The sequence below is a fragment of the Heterocephalus glaber genome, unplaced genomic scaffold, assembly GCF_053883595.1.
Source record: "Heterocephalus glaber isolate CG9 unplaced genomic scaffold, H.glaber_assembly_v1.0 deba00001582, whole genome shotgun sequence".
Taxonomy (NCBI): domain Eukaryota; kingdom Metazoa; phylum Chordata; class Mammalia; order Rodentia; family Bathyergidae; genus Heterocephalus; species Heterocephalus glaber.
The window spans coordinates 32,775-58,942 of record NW_028258362.1 but is presented as its reverse complement, the minus strand read 5'-3'; the positions used below and the strand labels follow the sequence as shown (position 1 = coordinate 58,942).

The window sequence follows — 26,168 nt, the reverse complement described above, 5'->3', positions numbered from 1 at the left end:
GAGGTCCTGAGTCACGCGGAAGACGCCGAATCAGCCCGCTGCAGACAGGCAGGTCTGTGCACGCCCTACCGAGGTCCTGAGTCACGCGGAAGACAGGCAAGTCGGCCCACATCCTGCCGAGGTCCTGAGTCACAGGGAAATCGCCGAATCAACCCGCCGCAGACAGGCAGGTCTGCCCACACATTGCCGAGGTCCCCAGTCGCTCGGAACACACGCCGAATCAGCCCACTGCAGACAGGCAGATCTGTGCACGCCCTACCGAGGTCCTGAGTCACGCGGAAGACGCCGAATCAGCCCGCTGCAAAAAGGCAGGTCTGTGCACACCCTACCGAGGTCCTGAGTCACGAGGAAGACGCCGAATCAGCCCGCTGCAGACAGGCAGGTCTGTGCACGCCCTACCGAGGTCCTGAGTCACGGGGAAGACAGGCAGGTCTGCCCACATCCTGCGGAGGTCCTGAGTCACACGGAAGGCGCCGAATCACCCCGCTGCAGACAAATCACTCAGCCACTGTAAATATATTTACTCAGTTTTATTTACTCAGTTTACTTTATATTTACTCAGTTTGTATATTACTCAGTTTACTTTGTTTCTTGTCTTTATAGATATCTTGAGAGATAGATATTGACACTTTTAGATTTCATCCATGCCTCTTTGCTCCTAAAACATATTTATGTTTTGTCTTTCTTTTTTTTTTAGTGCTTTGCATGATTTCTTGACCTAAATTTATTACTTGCTAGTACCATCTTCTTTCCCTCTATGCAATTTGCTAGTTACTGGTCTTTGGATTTCTTTTTTAATATTAACAGTGTTTTAAAAATCTACACATATTCTCAGCTATTTATGTTTATTTTAAATTTGTGTTCTCTTTATTCCTCCTGTTTCCTGTGGTTTATATTGTTGGGTTCATCAGAGTGCTTTTTTTCTGTCAAAGTGCTTATACTGTCCTGGTTATATTTTCCTCAGGAGAACCAACTTCTAAGCTAGGAATATTTTACCTGGGAGGAACATAAGGATGAGGCTCTAAGTGGTCTGTCTCCATCTGACTTCAGGGTGTGAAAGTGGGATGTAAGGGCCTGATTTGGGGTGATGCGGTTTGAAAGTTGGTTCCAGAAAAGAATTTCCTGTAGCCCTTCCTGTCTTTTCCAGGTCTGTCTCTGGGTAGAACAGGTGAGGCCAGAACACTAAGGAGCCTACAGATGACCTGTACTTTCAACACTTCTGAAACTGGTTGTGCTCTAGTGTTTTCCTGCAGAACTGATCTCCAGATGGTACTGGGAGCAGTGCTTTTCTGTCTCATTGCATTGTGTAGGGCGGGAATTCTCTGCCCAGAGCTCTGTAAGGAGTGGAAAAGCTCACAGCTGGGAAGAGGTTTCCCAGTTGAACGTTGGGCTCCCTCCATCTCTTGGCTGCTGTTTCTCTCCCACTCTAGAAGCGAGTGAACTTTGGTGTCCTCAGTATACTCCTGGTTTCTCATCAGACTACTTTTCCTTTGTGTAATTTTCAGAACTGGGTTGGATCGAGGCAATCAGGAGCACATACTAGTTTGTAAAGGAATAGGAGCCATGATATTTTTAAGTTATCTGTTTGTGTCTATGCCACTCACCAAACTAAATTCTTTAATGATAGTAATTGTTTTGTAATATTTTAGAATGGTTCATAGTACAGATTTGATGCCTAGTAAGTGTTGAAAGTGCATCATTTTAAGAGGATGATTTTTTTTTTTATTAAATTCTTTTATTGGTACATTGTAGGTATACAACACAATTACATTTCTCATTGGGAAGAGGATGATTTCATTAAAAATAGGAATTTACTGCCAATATAGAGTTTACTTAATGTTGTAAAACATGACTAAATTTATTAAAAACAATATGTGTGAAAGGTTTCAGGATCATTTAGATCACTCTGAGAGGAGTTATGAATTGGTGATTAAAATAGAGAGAAGAAAATAACCAATAATATTTTATAATTCTCAGAATATTTAACCTTCATTAAACAGAGTTGTTATTGTTGTCCCCATTTGCAAGGTAAAGAAGTTCTCATCAGAGATGACAAGAATATATCTTAAACAAGGCAGCTAAAGAGTAGGCTCTTGACTTTAATTTTTTAGAGACTGATGATTTTCTTTTTTGTTCTTTAGTGCTTTGCTGTCTTGTATTTGATCAGTGATATTGAACTGACCTGTGCTGTTCTGTGTCTTGTCTTTTTGTGCTTGAAAATGGAACTCAGTAACTTTTAAGCAAGAGTTTAAAACCAAGCGGCTTACAAGACCCGGTGTAATCTCTCTCTTGTCCTTTCACTTCATCTACCTGGCTCCTTATTAAATTTCCCTTGCCACATTGGGCTTCTTACTATTCCTCCAGCATGCCATGTATCCACCAACTTCGGTATTTTTTAAGTTTCTCCTCAGTCTACCTGGAGTTCCTTCCCTCACTTGGTTTCTTTACCTCCTTCAAATCTTGGTGCAGATGTAACCTTCCCAGTGAGGCCTTCCCTGAGTAACCTGTTGACAAGTGAAGGCCATCCTACATTGTATATACTTCCCATCCTGCTTCCTTACATTGTTTTTCTGTTAGCACTTAGCACATAGAACCTCCTTGTACACTCTACAATGTATTGTGGTATGATGTAAGTGGTATTGTCTTCATTATGTTACTTACAATACCTGGTGGGTATAGTAAGCAAATGCTTACTAAGTGTTTGTTGAGTGAAAGAATGTAGGAACAAAATTCAGTTGATAAAATACAACTTTGTTAGTATTATTTGATTATTTTAAATTCAGAAATTTAACATTTGAAGTCCATTAAGGCAGAGCATGCATTTGTAAAAAGATGGAAATTTACTTTAATTCACTAAGATCTGCTTATCAATTAAAGGTTCCTTTGGAGTTGTTACACATGTTAATTTACATGAAATCTACTGACTTCCTTGGAAAAAATATGATTCTGTGTAAAAGGTAGATAACATAGTCTATAGTATATATACACATATGCATATTTGTTTAATAAAGCAGTTTAGGTTGACAGATATGGGATACCACCCGAGACCTAATTTAATACTAGGTTTCTTTTTTTGTGCAATATTTTCCTTATTAACCCTTCCTTTGAACACTGAAATTTGTGATAGGAAGTGATTAATGTAATGTTAACATCCAAAAAGAATTAAGTGATGAAATATTCTCATTTTAATATCTTAGAATGTTATCAGTTCTAATCCTTTTTATGATAAATTTTAGTTCTATTGTTAATATTTGTGTTCAAATTGTAAAATAGAAATTTTCCTGACTAGGTTTATTTTTAAACTAATGTTTATTTTTAAACATTTCTTTTCTTTTCTTGTAGATTTGCCTTGAAGTCACATTGATATGACATATGGAGTCACATTTGATAACTTCACCTGGGAAAGAAATAGAATTCTTTTTTATTAGAAAAGCATAAAGAAAATGACTAAAGGAATCATGCCAGATGCCAACTCTACATCTTTTTCTATCATCCATTTGTATTTTTTAATGCATCAAGACAACTGACTTGTACATGAAAGAAATTTGTTTATCAGTGCTATTTTTTGCAACTTAAAAAAAAAACCCTTTTACATTTTAATGTGTACAACTCATAAAATTTAACATATAAAAGTCTTTAAGGCCTTGTTTTTTTTTAAAAAAGGTTCTTTTAAATTTCTTTTTAGCTTTCAGACCTTCAATGTTTACTTACCCCATTTTTACTTGTCAAAGTCCTCAAAAATTTATTTCATTAGGAAAGATATGGACTTGAAAGCTTACATGCTTATAACAAACTGTTGTGAATTTAAGTGGCAAATCCAAGACATCATCTGTTTTGTCATCAGAAATATAACATACACATTCAGTTCTTAGCTTTAATGCAAACAAAGTTGTTTGAAGATGGCCTGGGTAAAATTCTTACGGAAACCTGGTGGCAACCTTGGGAAAGCTTACCAACCTGGAAGTATGCTATCATTAGCCCCTACCAAAGGCTTGTTGAATGAACCAGGACAAAACAGCTGTTTCCTTAATAGTGCCATACAGGTGAGACCATAATTATTTAACTACATTTTTAAAAAGTACTTTTCAGGAAATACCTTGTTTAATGCTTCTTTAATTACTAAATTATGAACAAAGTTATTAAATGGAATGACTTTTAATATGACTTTTAATGGTAACAAGCATTTTGGCTGGACATTTTAGTTTTTATAATAAATGGAAATGGTGTTTTCATCAACAGGATGATGTATTACTCTGATATGAGAACTTTTTACTTAAATATTTAGTAAATTAAGAATGTTTTTAAAATATGGAAACCTTTTATTGGGTAATCCCTCTCCTTAAGAAAAACAAAAACCAAATTGAATAAAATAAAAATAAATGTGGTGCAGTTCTCAGTAGATAGAACAACAAGAAGCAAGCCCCTTGGTTAAAATAAGAATCTAGAATAGTAATTATTCTTATTTTTCATTATTTTTAATAATGGTGCCCAAACTCCCTTCACCTCTCACTGTGGCCCTTAAATCACCTCTGTAATCATCATTAGAGCACCACTCTTTTGATTAAATGGAAGGTTAATCCATTTGCTTCCATTTTTGCAAAACTTCTTTTAGTTTCAAATGTAGTTTAACGTATTTTTCTGTCTTAGCTAAGTAGCTTTCTTATGTGTAATATGGTTTTTATCTGGCAACTCTAGAATTTTTCTTCTAAAAACAAGAGGAAACAGAGAAATATTGCTTAATGTATTTTATAAATAAACACATCTAGAATACATCAAATGCTTATATGTCTCGGTTGGTCTCTTCTTGGGCTATACTTGAAAGTTCTTTAATTCACTCAGGGAAAGAGAAGTAATTGGTACAGTGGTACCTTTGTTCATGAACATTTTTTGTTTGCAAACAATTTGTTCCACAAACAGAAACATATGGCAAAATGTTGCTTTTGTTTGCAAACTCTGCATTGGGTGACAAACACGACTGTGGCCATCTTTCCCGCAAAAGCACAGAGGCACCACTGTATAAGGAAAGCATTGAATCTAATTTACTTTGGAGACTCCTATGGCAGTGAGTGTTCTGCCCTAGCTCAAAAATTGCCCTGCTATTAAGTATGAGGAAAAAAGAATAATATATTTATTTACTGGCACTGGATATAAGGACATATTAAGTACCACAAGACCTGGAATTAAATGCCTTTGATTGAATCAGGCTGTAAGAAAGGATTTCTATTGTATCAGCTCTTTTCTTACTCTTTTTCACTTTTACATTTTCCCCTCTGTTTCTGTCATTTTCTTTAGCTCTCAGAATACTGTCCATAATGTAGGGAGACAAAAAGCATATTGTGACAGGAGAAAATTCACCGTAAGGAAACTTTCATAATAAAGAAAGTAGAAATATTCCTATGATAGTGCTTTTTTATTTAAATAAACATTGCATTGAGCTTTACTCTGAAGTCTATACTTTTCTGCATAGTTCTGTATATACTAAGCACTCCTGTTTATAGATCTACATTTCTACCACACATCCTTTCCTTCTGCTTTTCTCCTCTTTCTACTGGCCTGTCAATGATGAATTCTTTCAGCTTTTGTATGTCTGAAAAAAAGTCTGTATTTCACCTTTTTTTTTGTACCGCGAATTGAACTCAGGGCCTCACACTTGCCAGGCAGTTGCTACACTGCTGAGCTATATGATATCCCCAGCCCTCACTTTTGATTTTGAAAGATATTTTCAAACATTCAAACAGCCTAAATTGACATTTGTCTTTTTTTGTATTTTAAAGATTTTGCTTCTCTGTGTTTTAGCTGGCATTATTTCTAATAAAAATCTATCATTATGATCTTTGTTTTTCTGTATATAATGTGTTCTTTTTCTATGGCTGCTTTTAAGATTATCTCTGAAGTAAAATTTGGTTTAAAGTAATTTAACTATGATGTGTCTTGACATAGTTTTCTTCATGTCTGTTGTTTGGGTTTGTTGAGCATATTGGTTCTGCAAGCTTAGAATTTTAATCAAATTTCAAAATTATTTGACTATTATTTCTCCAAGTAACTTGTCTTTCTTCGCCTTTGGAAGACTTTAGTTTCATATATAGTTGGCTGTTTAATGTCCTATTGCTCACTAACGCTCTCTTCCTTTTTTTTCAGTCTTTTGTTTTGTTTCATTTTGTGTAGGTTGCTTCTATTTCTGTCTTCAAAGTTCATTAATCTTTTTCTTTGCATTGTGTATTCTTCATTTTAGATATTGTAGTTTTCATCTCTAGAATTTTTTTCATCTCTAGAATTTTGACGTGAGTCTTAACACACGTCTCTACTTAATACTAATGTCTCCGTCTTACCTCTAGCCTCTTAATTGTATGAAATAAAGTTGCAATATTTACTTTTTTCTTTAATGCCTGGTAATTTTTTATTAGATGTCAGGCAAATTTTACCTTGTTGCATTAGAGAGATCTTTCATTCCTAATAACAATCTTGAACTTTGTTTTGGGATAAAGTTAATTTATTTGGAAACAGTTTGATTGCTTTACTCTTAAAGTTTATTAGGGAGGAGAAAGTTGTATTTATTCTGTGGTTAATTTCTCTTGAGACTTTTTTTAGGCCATGCTCTGTGAATTTTAAAGTTTTCCACTTTTGCTGCTAGAAATAGGCCTGTGTGAGGCTCTGGGCATTATTTTCTCTAAATCCTTTTGGACATTTCTTTCCCTGGCCTTCAGTGGTTTCCTCATGCTGCTTGCTGGAATATTCAAATATTCAAAGGAGGCACTGTGCAGATCCATGGTGCTATCTCTGTGTAGTACTTCTGCAGAGTAGCTCTAGGGGCATCTTCTGGGCTCTAGGGTTATGATATCTGTATAAGTTGATTTGTAAAGCCAATCCTCAGTGACAGTACGATTCGAATAGACTTTATGTCAGAAAAGGCCTGATTTCATTTTTTAAAATTCAGAATACAAATGTTAATATGCAATTTGATGAATTTTAAAAAAAACTGCTAAGAAATATATTGTGTAATAGATCTTGTAAGAAATTAGTAAAAGCAGACCTTCTTAAAATAATATAAGTAGAAACAATGAAATTATATGCCTTTTTGATTACTTAATTTTTAAGTTATATTATTTTGAAATGAAGAATGTGGTAAGAGATTTATTTTTCTTTATTAAATGTGTGCACAAGTGATTTGTAGTATGCATAATCAAATTAAGTAGTATACATCAACTAATAATCCAATAGCTAGCATAGATTTTAATATTTAAATAAGTGGTAGAATGTAATAAACTTTTAAAATGAAATAAGATAATGATTAGCCATAATTAAAATTAATTATTTTACAATAGGGATTTGCTACATTATTGTGATGAATAATGTACAGACAAATTTTTAAAAATCACATAAAATATTTTTCCTGTAGTTTGTTCTAGTGTAACTTCAAAATTTTTCTGTTCCCAGAAAACATTAGTTATATTTGAAAGACTTCATTAACTTCATAAACAAGTTATAAAAGGTAGCCTGCTAGCTGAATATTTTTAACCTGTATCTGGAAAGCAGTACAGTTAAGTAGGTTTGACATATTAATGTAGCATTGAATTCTAAGGATTAGAACAAAGTTATATGCGCTAGACACCTGTCTGAACATTGCACATCAGATTTAGTTGAACCCTACAACAACTCAGCAGTAGGCGCGATTTATCATCAGTTTACTGAGAATGTAGTCTGAGGAAACGCTTTGCCCGTGTCGTGCAAGCATGGGTGAAGAGTAAAGCCGAACTAGACCAGGCAGCCTGCCTCTGGAGGGGCGCCTTTGGCCTCACTTCTGCGCTGCGTCTGAGGTCCTGCTGTCATTCACCTTGGTCTTTGCTGGAAAAATGAATTTCAGTGTGGTATTTTTTATGGTATGATAAGAGATGATGTACGAGGCAGTTACTAAACATTTGCTTTGTTAAGCACTGAGTTATTTATGCTAAATAAATAGATCCTATTATGCTTGAAGAAAAAGCAGTTTTAAAAGAGAAATTCTCTAATGCCCTTTGGTTATTGAGAAGTTGAAAATATAGAAAATCTTAAGATCAATTTATTTTTACTAACCTTTCACTAAAATCTTGTTTTCAGTTGGCAGAAATGAGAGTTCATAAATGAATTTTTTAAGTTATGTATTTGAGGAAATGACTAAAAGATACAGGGAAACTTAAAGATCTTACTTGTTTGTTGCAATACCCTCTGATACTCACTATATGCCTAATTATATGGCAGTCCTGCGCTAAACACTTTACATATTACCATGTATTATTTAATCTTTATAAGAATTATATTGGGCAGGACTATTATTATCTCATTGTATAGAGTTCATGTTTTCCAGAATGATTTTTAGGTACTGGACTGATTGATTTCAACAGTTATAGTTTTTTTTGTTTGTTTGATTTATCTTTGTCTTTTAGTAGCAGGTGATTAAAGACTAATTGCAGCGTGTATTTTCAGATTATTCCTTACCTACTGGTGCTTCATGTGCTGCACCTTCATTACTGCACCGATACCCACTCTCATTCAGTATCTAGGGACCACACATTCATCTGGTCACCCTTTTTTCTTGCCATAACATGCTGTCCTCTATTTAGTACAGCCTACCTTTAAAGTCTAATTATATTTCCTCCCTAGATTTCAGTTTGTCCAAGTATTCTAATCACTTCTTTTGTGTCTCTGCCAAGTCCTTCATTATCCCAAGTATCCCATATTTCTTCTTCATGTTAGATACTTAACTGAGGAGTTTGTTTTTCCTTCCTCTGTGCCTGTAATGGTTTTTAATGTGAGTCAATAAGAATATCTTCTGGACCCATCTTTTATATATACATATCATGTATATAGTAGTTTTACGCTTGCTACTGTTTCTAGTGATTGTGTATATCTGATTATGTATAAGAGATTGAAAGAAAGTACTTATTAACCTTGTGCAATTTTAAAAATATCTAAATGTCTTATAGTGAGAAAAATCTCATTGCCTTCTTCCTTCAAATCTGTTTTTAAGGTTTTATGGCAATTGGATATATTCCGACGAAGCTTGCGGGTTCTGACTGGACACGTTTGTCAGGGAGAAGCCTGCATATTTTGTGCGTTGAAGGTAAACTTTTCATAGTTGTCAAGAATTATTATTGCTTCAAAAATGTAATTTTGATACTTGACATATTTGGTTAATTTCTTTATAGTTGAAGTTCGTTGTCAAGTGATTTATAGTTTTGTAGATAAATTCTTAATATGTGATTTATTCACCTTGTGTTTTTATTTTTTTCTTTTTCATTAGAGCAATTATACAATAATCATCTAAGTAGTATAAAACTGTTAGGAATATCTCACTTTTCATTATTTTGAAATAATTCTTTATTTAACAAGTGCTTTTGAGCTACCACTATGTTCAGAGTATTGCTGTGGATACTGAGGGTACTACAGTGAACAAAACAACTAAAAATCTCCATAGTACTTACACTCTGGTAGGGAGAAAACAATAAATAAGCAGCATGTGGAGTATGTTACATGTTAGAAGAAAAATAAGTCGGAGAAAGAGACCAGGGTATGTTGATGGCCAAAGAAGCCTTACTGGGAAAGTGACACTTTACTCAAGACTTGGAAGAGGTGAGGGAGTGAGTAAAAGGCTGTGTGGTGGGGGAGCTTCCAGGCAGACAGAAACAATCTCAGAGGCTTTGAGGTGGGAGCAGATGAGACATCGCAAGGAACCCTGGAGAAACACGAGTGCTAAAAACTATTCAAGAGATGAACTCAGAGATAATGGGAGTCATGATAGCTTGAAAACGTGTCCCCATATAATTTTGCATTTTTTTCCCTATCTAAAGTAGTTCCCTGAACATGGGCTACCTTAGAACATGGGCCTCAGTGACTGATTTCCTATCAACAAGAATGTGACAGAACTGATTTTGCAAGACATCTGAAGTCAGGTTAGATTAGAAAAGATAATAGAACTCTCTGCCTGCTCTGTCCCTTGGGGGTGCTTGTTCTTGGAAGGGAGCCAGCAGGCTGTGAGAAAGCCACGAAGCTATGTGGAAAGGCCACATTGGCATTGTAGACATAGCTAGTGCAGAGGTTCCATTCAGTAGTTAGCATCAGCTATTAGACCAGGTCCCAGCATTCACAACTTCTCAGATGACTCAGGTCAAACAGAGGTGAGCCATCCTGTCCAAACTCCAGATTCATACTCAAGAGTGAAGAGTGTTTTTTAGTAACTAAGTTTTGGGCTAGTGTATTACAAGACAGTAAATAACTAGAATAGGAGTTCAGATTGTATACGGCTTTATGGGCCTTCGTAACAATCTTGGCTTTTTCTCTGAGTAATTTAGGAAGTTCTGGGATTTTTTTAAATTGGAGGAGTGATATAATCTGTTTGAACTAGACCCTTGTGGTTACTGAGCTAAGGGAGACAAGGGCAGAAACAGGATGTGTAGTATATATTAACAGCCCATTTTTGTCACTGAAAATCTTTTGCCTGAGAAGTTAAGATTTGATTAGCACATTTAAAAGATAAATGTTTTTATTCTTCCACATTCTGAAATGTTGTTAATGAACATACTCATATATATATAGGAAAATTTTTAAGAATTTACATACCTTAATTTCTTTATGTTCCTATAAAGGCTGTTTGAATGGATTAACAAAAGTGGAAAATTTTCTGAACATGGTAGAATAATGTTATTGTCAGAGGACGGAAAAATGAACCTAGGTCAAATTACAAGATCACATTTTATTTAATTTACTGTGGACGGTAAATTTTGAGTGGTTTGTCCAGTTGTAAAAACCAGTATGGTTCAATTCCTTAGTCTTGGCCTGACATTTTCATAACCCTGTATCATTTACTCCCACCAGCACCTCACACATATGTGCACTGTACTTCAAACTGGCCTCTGTTTCTCAGAACTGGCTCCCATCTCCAAGGCTTTTCTTTGTCACTCCTTTTGTCTAGAGGACTTTTCCTCCCAAGGTCCTCAGGGTTAGCACCTTTATGCTTCTTCTCAAATGTTGCTTTTTGTGTCACTGAGGCCTTTCCTCACTAGGTAAAAGGTAAGTTGCTGCGTCTCTCTGACCTTCCCCCAGCATTCAGAACCCCATTGTACTGCTGTATTTTTCTCTTATGTTGTATTCTTTATCTGTCTTTATCTTATCACATTCTGGCATATTATATAATCACTTATTTGCCTTCTCATTACTGTACTAGAATGTAAGAAGAATGGGCAAGGTCACTGTTTTCTAGTGTAGAACAATGCCTGACATAGACCAGGCAAGTGAGGAATAGGTGTTGAATGAGTAGTCTTGGGTAGGTTCAATATCTTAAACATTGCCTGCAGAAGCTAATTACTTAAATAGATGAAATCTGTAGTATTTTCACCTTTTCATAATAATCATTTTAACTATTGTAATGGGTAAAATAATTATACTTTCTTAACTTTAAAAAAAGGATAGTGAATTCCTATCATTCCTATCCAGCTTTACTTGGCATTTTATTTTTTAATTCTTATTTATAAATTAAAATTTTTGCAGTAGAGGAACAGATTCTTGAAATAGTTTCCTAGCTCGCTATGTGTTGGCCTTGAAAAACTTTTTTTTTTTTTTTTGAGATGATACAACCCCTTGGACTAAAGAACATGAACAATTCTTAGGTGGTATGTTGTAGAAAATCTTTCCTTTTTTCCCCTATTCTCTTCTCCATGATTGTTGCTAAAACTAACCTAATAAAAAGCTTTGTTTATCTTTGTACTGGGGATTGAGCCCAGAGCCCCTTGCATGTGAGGCAAGTGCTGCACCACTGAGCTATGTCCCAAGTCCTTTTATTTTATTTTATTTTGAGACAGGATCTCATGAAGTTGCCCAGGCTAGCCTCAAACTTGTGATTCTCCTGTCTCAGTGTGGTAAACTGGGATTACAGTTATGTGCCATCACAGAAAACTCAATTTCTTTTGTGTTTAAATTCAGCAAGAAAAATGGAACTTGAGTTAACACCTACAATCTCATGCTCTTAAATGATGTTTCCATGGTTTCTTTGACTTAGGTTAAAAAACTCTCTAAATGAGAAAAGTAGTTAACTGGGGTGGGTGGGATTCTCAAAATGATTAAAAATAATTATTAACTCTCCCAGCTCTCCTTGTAAAATGTACATTTACATTTTTTAAAAACCAACTTTAGTATAATCATAGTGAGAAATTGTCATTCTGTTAATATTTTCTGAACTTTTGTTTTTTAAACCAATTTATTTTCTGAAGTTTACATAAGTTCCCAGGAGAAGAAACAAACAAAAGGCCATTTAGATTAACTAACTTTCTTTTTAAAAAGACGAGTGAATTCCTATCATTTTATGTGATTGTATTTTTATTTTTGGTTAGCATGATTTTAATCTTAAACTTTGTTCCTTAAACAACTTTTATCAGAATCATCTGCAGAACAGTTTAGAAATAGATGACACCTCAGGGTGAGAGAAATAGATGACACCTCATCCTGAGAGATCAGAATCTCTCAGGGTGGTTCTAAGAACCATTCATGTCTAACATACATGCACTTTAACATTTGAGTTAGAAGCCACTACCACCATTTCTACGTTTACTGACACAAATAATGGATTTTTATATGGAATTTTAGAGCAAAAGACTGTTCTATATTGGTTTCTAAGTATGTGTTTTGAACCTCTCTGTGTTATAATGAAATTATTGCAAAGTGTACTTAAAGTTTTTGGCATTAAACTTACTGTTATACTTTTGTTTTGCAGACAATATTTGCACAGTTTCAGCACAGTCGGGAAAAAGCGCTTCCCTCGGATAACATAAGGCACGCTCTTGCAGAAAGCTTCAAAGATGAGCAGCGATTTCAGCTCGGCCTTATGGATGATGCTGCAGAGTGCTTTGTAAGTATTTCTGATAATCCGTCTCTAAAACATTTTTTTTCATTCTTTAAATACATATATTTTGAGACAAAACAAAAATTTGTAAAAATGCAAAAGTATCAGACTGGGTCAGTGCATCCATGTCTTACCCCTTCTTCAGAGGTCAATTTAAATCCATCTGTGCTTTGTGCTGTACTTTTGGTTATGATTATTTGTGTTGCTTCAGGTTTTACTGAGTGATAGGCTACAACAATATATTAAAATTTATTGTTTAAAAAAAACATTGCTAAGTATATATTATATCATTTAAGTCAGTGTTCTGCCTCCGTGGGGCTTACATATACAACACATTTCCAGCAGCAATATTTCTCATTGCATGGGATGATTCTCTTGGGTCAGAAGGAGATCTTGCTGGGCAGCTATCAGGGACAATAGTTCTGATACCTATTTGCCACATTAAAATCACAGCTCTGTTACCACAATATTAATAAGTAGAGCATTTCTTTGATTAGGGGCAGACCTTATATAGCTTCTGAAATATGTATGTTGATTAGTAAATGTGTTGGTAATGTCACCTGCATTTAAGATGTAACTATTTCTTTTCTCTTGGTCCATTTTCTATTCTGCAAATTCTGTAAATTCTTCCTGCACAGATCCTTTTAAAGGTTTTCTATCCATGTTATTTCTCTACCACCACTTTTTCTTATTCCAAGACTGCCAGATTAATATAAATTTCTTCAGATTAATGTTTGTTTAATTCAGATCTAGGCTTTTCTTCTGACATTTAAACCCCTTTTCAGGTAACCTCAAAATTATCTCTCAGCTTTCTCTGAATTTTCTTTCCTAGTGAGTTAGTTCCATTCTGTTTCTCGACGTCTGTTATATTTCTGTTTAACAGCCCTTGTTCAAGTTTCTGACATACTCAGAACTATTTTATCCTATCGCTTAGTCAAGGATCAAACTAAGCCATACTTATCAGGTAAGATATGAGGAGTCCACTCCAATAAATTTCATGAGTTTCTGTAGAATTTACGATTGTAGAATTCATTTGACATAAATATGTTTTTATCTTGCTGTTAGTGAGCATCTTTATGGTTTCCTGACTTAGGTAGATAGAAAAGTCCTTGACTAATTCAGTGCCAAGCATACTGCTGCATGATTAAAATGTGCCAATAACAGTGCACACAATAATGAAACACACTTTTCTTATTTTTCTACTTATAATTGATCCACTGCATAAAACATATATTTTGCACAATGTATTTGCTTTATAGTTTTACTTTCACTTAAATGAAATGTGTGAATACATGCTAATGATAATTCATAAAATGTCCAGAAATCTAGGAAAAGTTACCTGCTTTTTCTTAACATAAGAATATAAGGACATAGAAAACTATATTTTCTAATATTAAATTCTAGATGTCAGTTACTGTGGGTTGGATTTTTAAAGAATTTTTAAATATTTAAGTAATGTATTATGATGTTTCATGAAACATTTATTTTTAGCTGACACTACTAAAGGTGAATAATCGAACAATATTTGAAGTGCTGATTAAAGAAAGCTGAAAGACTAATAATATGTATGCCATTTCTACACTTTCACTTTGGAAAATGTTCAGTTGGAAAGGGTTGTATTTTGAAGTGTTCTTTGAAACATTAGCAACTCATTTCTCTATTTTCTTTTTAAATTAGGAAAATATATTGGAGAGGATTCATTTTCACATAGTGCCAAGCAGAGATGCAGACTTGTGCACCTCTAAGTCTTGTATCACTCACCAGAAGTTTGCTATGACTCTGTATGAACAGGTGAAGTGGCTTACTTATTTTATTAGATATTATATTTATGTTTTGTGATTGATAGATTAAATATATGTTTTTACCTATAGTGTGTGTGTCGTAGCTGTGGAGCATCATCAGATCCTCTACCTTTTACAGAATTTGTGCGGTACATATCTACAACAGCCCTATGGTAAGGACCTATTAAAGCATATTTAACAAAGATGTTAACACATTTAAGCACATTAAACATTTATTCTGTGAAACTGTAACATCTATGAATTACCCCTTGCCCTGTCTGCTACATTAAGAAATAGTAAGAGATGTTTATCTCAGATAATATTTGTGATTTAGCCTTAATACAGGTTGAGTATCCCTTATCCTGAATGCTTGGAATTTGAATTATTTCAGGTTTCAGATTGTGGACTATTTGCATCTATACATAATGAGATATCTTGGGAATGGGACCAAAGTCTAATCATGAAATTCATTTAGATCTCATATATGAGTACATCTTATACATATGGCCTGAAGGTAACTTTACGCATTAAGTTTAGTTTGCCTGCATTTATTTTGATTGCATTGCATCACAATGAGGTCAGGTTTGTGATTTTCTATTTGTGGAGTTATGTGGCACTCAAAAAGTTTCATTTCAAATTTTTGATTTTCAGATCAAGGATGCTCAACCTATATATGAACAATTTAGTGAAATATTTTTATAAGTTTTTGAACTGCGAAGGATTAAAATGACAGTCAGTGGTAAATTGAACTGCAAAATGATTTCTTTGTTTTTTGTTAAATGGCTCCCTTTGTCGTAGCTATGCTTCCTGTCAGCTCCATTGAGTCCCTTCATGATAAAAGCTAGGGTAAGCAGAAAAAAAAAAAAAGAAAAGAAAAATGTAAACATAATCCTCACTTACATGATTGTATTTGATGCTTCAACATTTATCTTAAATTAAAATTTGCCATGGTTTCCTGCTTTCCCTTTCCCTTTATCAGCTCTCCGTTCGTGAGACATTAGCTAGTTAAGGATTCAAAACCGATCCCTGGATGTTATGTAATACAGATGGAATATTTTCCAACACTTTCCTGGTATTTGAGAGTATAAAGATTTGATAGATGATAAAAAATGAAGATTGTAAATGTTACCAGAAATGTTCATATGAAAGATACAATATAGATTGATAATTATCAGAATGTATCAGTACAAAACTTAGGTGACATGCTATTAATATTTCTGTCAGTGCATAAAGTGAATGTCGTGTTCATCCATTTCCTATTATTTAAATCCTGAATTTCTTGAATATAATACTGTTTCTTAATGTTTATCTGGTTATTTGAGTGTGTTTAGTATTTTTCTTACACATACAAATGAAATTGGGAAATACTGGTTTATAGAAACATTTTCTCTTAAGTTCCTGTCAAATAATAGTTGTAAAGAAGGATGGTATTTGAACAAGGACAGACCACCAATTGAAAACTATAAAATTTTAACTCTCTTACTGGTAATTGGTATTGAATATCAATCAGAATATTAATTGAATATCAATTATTGAATGCTTACTATACTCCAGGTTATAGGTAAGTTGTTGGCTTTAACCTTAAGAAAAACACTCTTTTATTGAAGAAGAAATGGGTTTAATGAGGTTAATCTGTTAAGTGGATGGATTACAATTAAAATTCAGATTTATCTGTCTTCAGAATTTGTCTAGGTAGCTACTATCATATTGTGGGTTTTATAAAACCATTATATGCAGTTTAAATGAATTTATCAGATTTATTATATTCTAGTATACTTGTGAAGAGTTTTAGAAGGGCTTAGTTTTGGTTATTGAGTACTTGTAAATTATTTAAGCCAACTATCAACTATATCTGGGAAAGTTTACTATTAAACAGAACCAGAACATCCAAAATGGAAATTAGCAGGAATGTTACAGCTTTGACATTTCCTTTTTAAAATTTTTAAATAGTTGCTTGAAGGCACTGTATTTAATACCTTGATATGTGAAAACATGACTTAGGGAGGATGACTAAAGAGTGACACACTTATCCCATATATTAGAACTGTATAGTCTCTAATAAAATAACTAGAAACCATGCTAGGAACAAAGGCACATATTTGGTTTAAGTTTGGCTATTTCTTCTGTGTTTAGCCAACACAAGGCCATGTTGTAGGTGAAATCGATAACTTTGCTTCCTTGGGCCAGAGACAGAAGCTTTATATAATTTTGTTGTTCACGTTAGGACAGAGTTGAAATGAAAGTCCATACTTACTAAGTAAAAAAATAAAGGAACCATTGCCTTAGAATTACCTCCAGATAGAGCATCTTGCCTTCATTCATATAGTATCAGACAAAAGTATAAAATTTCATGCTATTTTATACCATACTTATCCTAATTTTCTTTTTACTGTATATCTGCCAAATTTAGTATTTTTTCACTTTATAGAAACTTTACGGTCAGTTTTTCTGACAAATCATATTTTTAGACAGAAGTAATTCTCACCTATATTGACAACTTAATATCTTTCATATGTAATTTATTAGATCTGTTTTAAGTTCAGACACTGAATTTGAGGCTACTTCTTTCTTTTGTAGCAATGAAGTTGAAAGAATGATGGAAAGACATGAACGCTTGAAACCTGAAATGTTTGCAGAATTACTCCAAGCAGCAAATACAACAGATGATTATAGGAAATGTCCTGTAAGTATAATTTGGAGAATGTCAGTATGCTTCTGTTTGTAAAGTTAAGACTAGGTATTAAAAATTATCATGTAAATATTCTATATAAAGTTAATTTTAAGAATTTATTATTTAAAGTTATTTTAGGTAGCTTTATGCCATGTGAGCTATTTATCTTAGCAACATTTCTTTAAAATCTCTTGGGTATGTGAAAGATGTAAGGTAGCATATGATAACTAAAATTTTTGAAGTTCTAAAATGAATCATTTAAAGTTTCTCTTTTTTTCTTTGAATAGACACAATAAACTGAATTCTTTTCTAGTGTAAATGACTTCAAGGGCTTTCTGTTTTGCTTGGATGAATACTTATTCTAACAGATCAACAGAAATATCCAAGATTCTTTGATTTAAAATAAACTTCTTGTTTAATCAATAATTAAGACAAACAGCTAGTTAGAAGTAAATTTTAACAAACTGAAAGATTTCAGAGATGCTAAGACTATCATTACATAACAAACTATAAATTTTGTCTGTGCCATGTCTGTTTTGATCTTTCAAAGCTTACCTTTTCTGTCTTCCTGTAGAGTAATTGTGGCCAAAAAATAAAAATTCGCCGTGTTTTAATGAACTGCCCAGAGATTGTTACAATTGGCTTAGTCTGGGATTCCGAGCATTCTGACTTAACTGAAGATGTTGTTAGGAATCTTGCAACACATCTTTATCTTCCTGGGGTATCGTACTGTTTTCATTCTTTCTCCTTTTATTTTAAGTTCCTCTAAAATATCTTTATATATCATGATACATTTAACTTTGGTTTTCAAAACCTAAACTTTTTTAAAGGCAGTAATAATATTCACATGTACTATGATAAACACAAATTTAATCAAATCAAGTTAACGGGAATACCTTTCTCACATAAAGTAATGGCTTTTGATTACAAACTAAACTCTCTTAGGCACTGTCAATCTGGAATGATGATAATAATATCATATTTATATGATAAATATTAATCTAGAAAGAGATTTAAGATTTAATATTCACCTATAGCATTGATCTCAATATGCTTTATTATTATTTTCTTAATATATTTTGGTTTACGTTATAATTCAGATTTCAGACAATTAAAATTTAGATCCTTTTTATGGATGTTCAAATGTGTGACTCAAGAATTATCAAGAATATGTAATTTATCTCATATTTTAAGTATATGCATCAGTCTTGTGTTACTGGAAATGCTGTGTTACTGAGCTAATTTGTGAAATCATTTTATGGCACTTAAAACTTCTATGGACTACTTAAAAGTAGTGATTCAATGATGTAGTATCAGTGATGCCTTTGTAATAATATCATAATACTGTATTGGATTAGGGTAATATGTATTCAAATTTTTTTCATAAGTGAAATACATGATTGATCAAATATTCTTTGTTTTATAAGATATAATATTAAATGTACCTTATTAATTTGCTAAACAGCTTTTTAATAGGGTTACTGATGAAAATGCCAAAAAAAGTGAACTTCACCTTGTTGGTATGATCTGCTATACCAGCAGACATTATTGTGCCTTTGCCTTTCATACCAAGAGCTCCAAGTGGGTATTTTTTGATGATGCAAATGTAAAAGAGGTAAGATTTTCACTTCCTGGAATTATTGTTTCTTTCCACATTTTAGGAATAAATAATATAATAATATACAAAATGAGGATACACTTACCATGTAATGTAATGAATGAATATAATAATGTTAGCATTAAACTCAAACTTTTATTCTTGAAAGTTGACTTATTCTGAAGCCAACTTTTAAGCCAATTTCTAGAATAATGAAAATTTGACTACTAAATGTTAATATACATGTATGTAACTACCAGTGATCTTTATGTCAGTGATGCTTCTGTTGCCTGATATATAGTTGCTATATGTGTTTCTGTGTAGATGATTCATAGTTGCTTTGTATATAACTTGTAATGAAAATGTACTTCCTTTCTATTGACACATTTTCAAATTTTGCATGCACTGGGGAGTTAGATACATATATTGTTTATAATTTATATCTTTTGATAAATTATGTATGTAAACATTATAATATTGTCAAGAAAATTAGTGAAATTCTTATTTATTTATTTTAGTGCTACTGGGGATTTGAATCCAGGACCTCATGCATGCTAGGCAAGCACTCTACCACTGAACTACTGAGCTATATCGCCAGCTTTTAAAATTGCTTTTATTTTGAGGCAGGGACTTACTGAGTTGCCCAACCTGGCACTGAACATGTTATCCTGATATAGCCTCCTTAGTAGCTTGATTTACAAGTATATGCTGCCACCACACCAGGCTGAGTAATAGTTCTTTAGGGGGAAAAGCACCTGTGGAACTTTTTAATATACACAATGTGTCTGGAATCTTGAATTCTGAATTAATTGATATAGAGGCAAATAACTAAAATTTTTTAAGTTGTACAGGAGATTCAGATTGAACATAATCGAAAACTATTGATCGTAAAAGTATTCTTAGGCTTATTGGCTTTGACAACCCTATTATTAAGCAGTAAAGTGATATAAAAATAGAAGTTCCTTGGTATATTATAAGCAAATGGTATGAAACTTTATTTACTTTAATTTTAACATATAGTAAAGAGCATTTGTCAGCACTATAATTATTTATGTGGAGAGATTTCTTAGCATTCATTAAGTGTGAACCATAAAAATCCCTGAGAAATTGGACTTTATCAAAACATGACACATAAAACTTGCTCTTTAGTATGATATTGTTAGGAGAATGAAACAAGTATAGACTAGAAAAAAAAATTTGTCAAACACATATCCATTAAAGACTGTGCCCAGAATATATTTAAAAATCTTACCACTCATTAGTAAAAAGCAAACAGTTCAATTTTTAAAAAATGGACAAAAGATTTTTGACAGCACATCAAAGAAAACACATGACTCTTGAAACTATATTCAACACATTGTTAGCTACCAGAGAAATGCAAATAATTCACAATGAGATTGCAGTATTTACCCAGTTATAGTAACTAAAGAGATTGCAGTATTTACCCAGTTATAGTCACTTAAAGTGACTAACCATATCATAAACTGGCAAGGATGTGGAACAGATCTGTTACCTGATGCTGCTGGGACTGCAAAATTGAACAGTCACTTGAGAAAACAGTCTGTCAGTTTCTCATAAATTTAAGTACATAATTACTACATAACCTAGAAATTCCACTCATACGTTCACACAGAACTTGTACTTTAGTGTTCATGGTAGTTTTCTTCATAATAGAAAAAGTTAGAAACAAACTCAAATGTCCAACAACAGGTGAATGGGTAAACAAATTGAACAGTTATACAGTGGGATATAACTCATAATAAAAAGAAATGAACTACTAATAAATGCAGTGATTTGGATAAATTTCAAAAGCATTTTGAAAGAAGCAAATCATAAATGACTACTATGAATCCATTTATATGAAATTTTTAAAAAGGAAATAAAGTTGGAAAGTAGATCAGTGGTTTCAGGAACTACGAAGAGAGAGGGTACAAGGGAAGATTTGGGGGTGGAGATTTCGTGATCATATACATTTTTCAAAACACACTGACTTGTACACTATGGGGCCAGGGATTTAGCTCAGTGGTTCCACCACCTGCCTCGCAAGCATAAGGTCCCAAGTTCGATCACTGGTACCAAAAAAAAAAGGCTTGTACACTAAACTCAATTATTTTCTGTAAATTATATCTCAGTAAAGCTGATGACAAAATTTAATTGTTTATATTAGAAAATCAACACTTTACATTGCCTAGTGCTTTTGTGTAGGAGTTTATTAAGAAGTTCCATCTTGAGTGCTTTTGTAGAAGTGTTTCAGCGGTCATACTTTGTATCTACATAGTTTAAATTGTCAGGATTTAGAGGAAGAACTGGGTGTGTGAATCACCCTGTGAGGGTTTTCATTGTTTTGTTTTCAAATTGGCTCTTCAAATTTATTAGTGTCCCAGACAAGGAGATGAGGTGTACAATTAGTATGTGTAGTATGAAAAAGCTCTTGAGGATTTGTTCCCTGCAAGAACCAGTATGGTAGAATCCCTTGTTTTGTTTTGTTTTTGTTTTTGTTTTCTTGTCTTTAATTTTTAAATCAATATTATAGAAGTATAATTTACAGACTTTAAAATACACCAATTTTAACTAAGCAGTTTGAGTTTCAGTAGAGGTATATACCTCTGTAACCACCACAGTGTAAAGAACAGTGGTGGCAAACCTATCCACACATGTTACTGTGTTTTTCTTTTAAGACAAAAGATGTTAACTTATGACTTGGTTTTTCTAAACTAAAACCTCAGTATTCAGGTTTAATTGCATTGTTTGGATTTTGTGATAAATAAGTGGGTTTGAGGTTGCAGTTTGGTCACTCAGCCTCTAAAAGGTTCACCATCACTGACACAGACCATTTTTTTTTTTTATTGGTACATTTTAGGTATACAATACGTTTACATTTATCATTGGGTGCTTGCACCTGTACATGATGTAACTTGGTTCTTACTTTTTTTCCCCATTGCCTGTGCGCCCTTACCCCCCTCCACTCTTCCCTATTTACATAAATTTCATTTCCGTTTTTTTTTCTTTTCTCATAATTTTTCCTTTCCCTCTTCCCTTTCCCCTTCCCCTCCCACCACCCCTACACCTTTGGACCTTTTCCTATTTCAAATTATGAATTATTCATTTTAATCCTTATTTACACTTTCAGTTTCTCACACTAGAGAAACTATTTGGTATTTACACATGTGTGTCTTATTTATTTCACTTTAGGGGATGGCCTCAATATGCATCCATTTAGCTATAAATGTCTCTCGTTTCTTTCTTTATGGCTGAGTAGTACTCCATTTTATAAAAACACCACAGCTTCTTTATTCAGTTTTCAGTTGATGGGCACTTGGGCTGTTTCCAAGCTTTAGCTATTACAAACTGTGCCGCTATAAACATGGGTGCACATATATCGCTGTTGTATGGTTCTTGTAATTCTTTTGGGAAGATACCCAGCAGGGGAATACCTGGGTCAAATGGGACCTCTAACCCTAGTTCTTTGAGGTATCTCCATACTGATTTCCACAGTGGTTGCACCAGTCTGCACTTAGAGGAGCAGTGTTCCTCTTTCCCCACACCCCCCGCCAGCATTTGTTATTGGTTGATTTCACGATAGCAGCCATTCTTTCTGGGGTGAGGTGAAATATCAGTGTTGTTTTCACCTGCATCTCTCAAATGACCAGTGATGATGAACATTTTTTCATTTATTTATTTGCTGCTTTTCTTTGTCTGAGAAATGTCTGTTCAGTTCAGATGCCCATTTTTGAATTGGGTCTTAGAATTTGGGGCATCTGATTTTTTTCGGTTCTTTATATATTCTAGATATTAGTCCTTTGTCTGAGGTACAGCTGCTAAATATTTTTTCCCACATTGTAGGTTGTCTTTTAGCTCTGTTGGTGGTTTCTCTTGCAGTGCAGAAGATTTTTAATAAGATGAGATCCCACTTGTTAATTCTTTGTGCTAGTTCCCATGTTACTGAGGTTTTGGTCATAAAGTCTTTTCCTATGCCAGTGTCTTCAAGAGTTCTACCTAACTTATCTTCCAGCAAGTTTAGTGTTTCTGTCATAATATTTAGATCTTTAATCCATTTCAATCTTAGTTTAGGGCATGGTGATAGGTATGGGTCTCGGTTTTTTTTGTTTTTTTGTTTTTTTTTTGGTACAGGAGATCGAACTTGGGTCCTTGTGCTTGCGAGGAAGGCGACAGAACCACTGAGCTAAATCTCCAGCCCTGGTATGGGTCTAGTTTTAATCTTTGGCAGGTTGAAATCCAGTTTATCCAGCACCATTTATTAAATAGGCTATCTTTCCTCCAATGAGGGTGGTTGGCTCTTTTGTCAAAGATGAGGTGGCTGAGTATTCTGGAGTTGTTTCTGCATCTTCTGATCTCTTCCACTGATCCTCGGGTCTGTTTCTTTGCCAGTAACATGCTGTTTTTAATCACAGTAGCTTTGTAGTATAGTTTCAAGTTGGGAATTGTGATACCCAGGGCCATGTCTCTGTTGCCTAGAATTGCTTTTGCTATTCTAGGTCTCTTCTGGTTCCAAATGAATTTTTGGATTGTTTTCTCTAGTTCTGTGAAATATATTGTTGGAATTTCAATTGGCATTGCATTAAATCTATATAATAGTGTTGGAAGTATGGCCATTTGCACTATATTGGTTCTTCCTACCCAGAAACAAGGGATGTCTTTCCATTTTCTTATATCCTTCTTGATCTCCCTTTTCAGAGGGCTGTAGTTTTCAGTATAGAGGTCTCTTGCTTCCTCTGTTAGGTTGATTCCTAGATATTTCGTTTTTTTGGATGTTATTGTAAAAGGAATTGTTTCCCGAATTTCTCTCAATGAGTCTGCTATTTGTGTATAAGAAGGCTATTGTTTTTTGAGTGTTGACCTTATATCCAGCTACTCTACTGAATCTGTCAATTAGATCTGAGAAGACTTTTGACTGAGTTTTTTGGGTCTTCTATGTAAAGTATCATATCATCAGCAAATAATGACAGTTTAACTTCTTACTTTCCTATGTTTATTCCTTTTATTTCTTTCTCTTTTCTAATTGCTGTGGCTAATGTTTCCAGAACTATATTGAACAGGAGTAGTGATAGTGGGCATCCTAGTCTTGTTCCTGATTTTAGCTTGAAAGTTTTAAGTTTTTGACCACTTAGTATGATGTTGGCTGTTGGTTTTTCATAAATAGCCTTAATCAGGTTGAGATAAAGACCTTCTATTCCAATTTTCTGTAGCATTTTTATCATGAATGGGTGTTGGATTTTTTCAAATGCCTTTTCTGCATCTATTGAGATGATCATATGGTTTTTGTCCTTGACTCTGTTAATATAATGTATTACATTTATTGATTTATGGATGTTGAACCATCCTTGCATCCCTGGGATAAATCCGACTTGGTCAGGGTGTATGATCTTCATGATGACCCTTTGTATTCTGTTTGCCAGTATCTTGTTGAGGAGTTTTGCATCTGTGTTCATTAGAGAGATAGGTCTGTAGTTCTCTTTTTGTGTTGGGTCTTTCCCTGGTTTTGGAATCAAAGTAACACTTGCTTCCAAGAATGAATTTGGAAGCCTTGCTTCCCTTTCAATTTCCTTGATGAGTTTAAAGAGTAATGGTGATAGTTCTTGTTTAAATGTCTTGTACAATTCAGCAGTTAAGCCATCAGGACCTGGGCTTTTCTTTGTTGGTAAATTTTTTATTACATTTTCAATTTCACTCATTTTAATTGGGGTGTTTAGAATTTCTATATCGTCTTCATTTAACTTTGGTAATTTGTATGTATCTAGGAATCTGTCCATTTCTTCTGTGTTTTCCATTTTATTAGAGTACAGGTTCTCAAAGTAGGTATTGATCCTCTGGATTTCTGCTGGGTCTGATATGACTTCACCTTTTTCGTTCTTAATTGCATGGATTTGAGCCTTTTCTTTCCTTTTTTTGATAAGGCTGGCTAAAGTTTTATTGATTTTATTTATTCCTTCAAAAAATTCTTTGATTCATTAATTTGTTGTATTGTTCTCTTAGTCTCCATTTCATTGATTTCTTCTTGGATCTTTATAATTTCCTTCCTTGTACAAGCTTTGGTTTGTTATAGTCTTCTTTTTCTAGGAGTTCAAGGTTTTGCTTTAGGCTATTTAATTGAGTTCTCTCTGTTGTCCTAATATGGGCATTCACTGCTATGAATCTCCCACATAGAACTGCTTTCATTGTGTCTCATAGATTCCTGTTTGTTGTACTGGCATTATCATTTACGTGTAGAAACTGTCTAATTTCTTCTTTAATTTCCTCTGTGACCCATTGGTTGTTCAGGAGGGTGTTATTCAATTTCCATGTGTTTGTTGGAGTTTTGTGGTTTCTTATGTTATTGACCTCCAATTTTATTGTACTATGGTCTGATCATATACAGGGGATAACATCAGTTCTTTTACATTTACTTAGACTTGTCCTGTGAGCTAGCATGTGGTCTATTCTGGAGAATGACCCATGTGCAGCCGAAAAGAACGTATATTCTGATTTTATGGGGTGGAACACTCTGTAAACATCTGTTAAGTCCATTTGTTCAATAGCTTGGTTCAGTTCTAGAATTTCGTTGTTAATTTTTTGTCTAGATGATTTGTCTGTTTGTGATAGTGGGGTATTGAGGTCCCCCACTACAATTGTATTAGTGCTTATTTGGTTTTTCATGTCCATTAATATTTGTTTTGTATAGTTGAGGGCATTCGTTTTTGGTGCATATATATTTAGGATTGTCATCTCTTCCACTTGGATTGTTCCCTTCACAAGGATATAGTGACCATCTTTGTCTTTCTTAATTAGTTTTGGTTTGAAATCTACTTTGTCTGCAAATAAGATTGCTACACCTGCTTTTGTCTGGGTTCCTGTCGTGTGGACAACTGTTTTCCATCCTTTTACTTTCAGTCTATGAATTTCCTTTTGAGTTAGGTGTGTTTCTTGTATACAGCATATTGCTGGATTTTGCTTCTTAATCCATTCTATTTCTTTTGATTGGTGAATTGAGGCCATTAATATTGATGGTTATAATTGATAGATATTGACTCATCCTTGTCATGATGTTTTACTGTTGTTGGCTCTTTTATTTCTTGTTTTCCCCTTTTCCCTTTAGTGTCTTACCTTGCATGGCGTCTTCTCTCTGTTGGGCCTCATGGAGTTGTAACCTTTATTGTCTTTTTCTAGCATATTGCTTAGAATTGTTTGTAGTGCTGGTTTGGTGTTCATGAAATTTCTCAGGTGTTCTTTGTGATGGAAGTATCTAATTTCCCC

At 33.9% G+C, this 26,168-nt stretch overlaps 1 protein-coding gene across 3 annotated transcripts in view; it reads left to right on the top strand.

Annotated features, from left to right (window-relative positions):
• The first annotated feature begins 3,637 nt into the window (after positions 1–3,637).
• Positions 3,638–26,168, top strand: part of LOC101711459 (ubiquitin carboxyl-terminal hydrolase 53) — a 38,398-nt gene continuing 15,867 nt past the window's right edge. For 2 of the 3 annotated variants that reach the window (XM_087193226.1, XM_087193228.1), the window contains exons 1-8: positions 3,639–4,043; positions 9,005–9,097; positions 12,740–12,874; positions 14,546–14,659; positions 14,740–14,822; positions 17,227–17,332; positions 17,895–18,041; positions 18,786–18,935. In XM_087193226.1, coding sequence (XP_087049352.1) covers positions 3,900–4,043; positions 9,005–9,097; positions 12,740–12,874; positions 14,546–14,659; positions 14,740–14,822; positions 17,227–17,332; positions 17,895–18,041; positions 18,786–18,935 — 972 coding nt within the window. In that variant the 5' untranslated portion in view covers positions 3,639–3,899. Of the gene's footprint in view, positions 4,044–9,004; positions 9,098–12,739; positions 12,875–14,545; positions 14,660–14,739; positions 14,823–17,226; positions 17,333–17,894; positions 18,042–18,785; positions 18,936–26,168 lie in introns of all 3 variants that reach the window. The other variant, XM_087193227.1, reaches the window with a different exon arrangement.